At 42.5% G+C, this 2104-nt stretch overlaps 1 protein-coding gene across 1 annotated transcript; it reads left to right on the top strand.

The window, feature by feature from the left end:
• Positions 1-611: 611 nt before the first annotated feature.
• Positions 612-1468, top strand: LOC144136107 (uncharacterized). Its single transcript, XM_077668221.1, has one exon. It carries the CDS (start codon positions 847-849, stop codon positions 1396-1398), a length of 552 nt encoding a protein of 183 aa, XP_077524347.1. The 5' UTR covers positions 612-846; the 3' UTR covers positions 1399-1468.
• Positions 1469-2104: the final 636 nt, after the last annotated feature.

The raw sequence follows: 2104 nt of genomic DNA on the forward strand, positions 1-2104 counted from the left end.
CTACCTTTGATCGTGCCATGCCTCACACATATTTACAATACCGCGCTTCGCACAGGACGTTTTCCCGCTGCCATGCAGGTGGCCAAAGTTGTGGTTATTTATAAAAAAGGTGATAAAAACGTTCTAGGAAATTACAGGCCAATATCTGTAATACCTTTGTTCTCCAAGGGGCTAGAGCGAATAATGCATCGACGATACTACAATTTCCTACAGAAGCACTGTGTAACAGCCAACTGTCAGTATGGATTCACCAAGCATAGATCAGCTGAGCATGCTCTGCTTGATCAAAAAGAATACATATTAAATAACTTCGAATCTCAACACCTCACCTTAGGCGTCTTTGTAGACTTTAGCAAAGCATTCGATACACTGTTTAAAAAACTCGACCACTACGGTATACGTGGCCACGCCCTCTGTCTCATTCAATCGTATTTAAGTGCTCGTCGCCAGTATGTCGCTTTAAATCACTGCTCTTCGGACTTGTTAGCAATCACAAACGGCGTGCCCCAGGGCAGCCTTCTGGGGCCACTCCTATTCAACATATATATTAATGACGTATGCAACATCAGTAATTTACTTAAATACATCATATATGCTGACGACACCAGTCTATTTTTGTCCTCACCTGACATTAAAGAACTAACTAGCAGCGCAAATACAGTTTTGTCATCATTATCTGAGTGGTCATCTTTGAACTCATTAAAAATAAACAAACTAAAAACTAAAGCTTTATTGTTCCATCCGAAGGGGCAGCATATAGGCAGTGTGCCACCACTCTATTTCGACAACGCCCCCATTGAGTACGTGGAAACCTTCACATTACTCGGAGTGGTATTTACTGCTACTATGTCGTGGGACGCCCACGTAAGCAAAGTGTGCCTATCCCTTTCCAGATATATTGGGATAGTTTCGCGGAATAAACATATTCTACCCGCCAAAACCAAGCTTAATCTGTACTATGCGTTCTTTTATTCTTATGTATCGTATTGCTTCCTTGTATGGGGACAAACCACAGTATCTAACATCCAGAAGCTTCTAGTACTGCAAAAAAGAATACTTCGCGTAATTGCTAATGTACCGTATGATGCTCCGACACGTCCTATCTACCAGCAATACAGAATGATACCCGTAACAAGAATGTTCGATTACAGGTTTTCATCGTTCTATAAAAAAATAATAGCCGAAGACGACGCATTTTTTTCCGGCATTGTGACACTTACACCACATCGGACACCGTATGTGACACGACAGCGTATGATCTATTCATTACCACGATGCAGAACAAACTATGGCTTTTCCACACTAAAATACATTCTTCCGAAATACTTGAACACGCCATTTTATGACACGTTACACAGCATGTCTGTCTCGGCTATTCGAAATGTGTTTTCAAGCTAGGTGCCACAGTATGTGTACCCATGTATAGAACTCTATTGCATTGAACTGTAAATTTTGTGTAAAACCTTTATTCTGTTGTGCGGAAATACTACTTGTCCATGCTAACAATAAAAAAAAAGTTTCCTTTCATGCATGTATTTGAAAAAAAAAGTTTCTTTTTATGCACGTATTCAAAAAAAATATATTTATTTTTGAGCATGTATTTTACACGCCTTGTCTTTCCATGTACCTTTGCGTTGTTACAAGTGTATGTAACCATCACAGTCGCTACCAAACTGCCTCTTTGTAGGGGTGGCGAGGCTTGTCAAGCGGTCGTAATGACTGCTTTTTTCTTGCCACCCTCAGTTTTGTAAAAGAAGCTGAAATAAAGTGATTGATTGATTGATTGATTGATTGATTGATTGTGCCGCTCCCGAGTGCAGTGTGATGTGTGAGGCGTTGGAGCCTCGCCGGACGTCACCGTGCGAGAACAGTCGCGTTTGCTGCTAGCTCTCGGCCCCTGTGCCGATCTCGTCCTGTATAATGCTCTGTACATAATGTATAAAATCCCTTTCGTTCTTCTCACCGACGCCTGAATCGGAGTCTTCGCAACCGACTGAGAGCTGGCGACGCTCTGTCACAAAACGAATGGCGAGCGTTACGGGACCATCTCAAAGTCACAACGCTGGTGGCAGCGGTGGGATCCCCAGTCGCAACACCGGGCACC

This window comes from Amblyomma americanum, chromosome 1, assembly GCF_052857255.1.
Source record: "Amblyomma americanum isolate KBUSLIRL-KWMA chromosome 1, ASM5285725v1, whole genome shotgun sequence".
Classification (NCBI taxonomy): Eukaryota; Metazoa; Arthropoda; class Arachnida; order Ixodida; family Ixodidae; genus Amblyomma; species Amblyomma americanum.

Excerpts from the sequence above, each read along its gene's own strand:
- LOC144136107 (XM_077668221.1), top strand. The coding sequence starts at position 847 with ATGTCGTGGGACGCCCACGTAAGCAAAGTGTGCCTATCCCTTTCCAGA.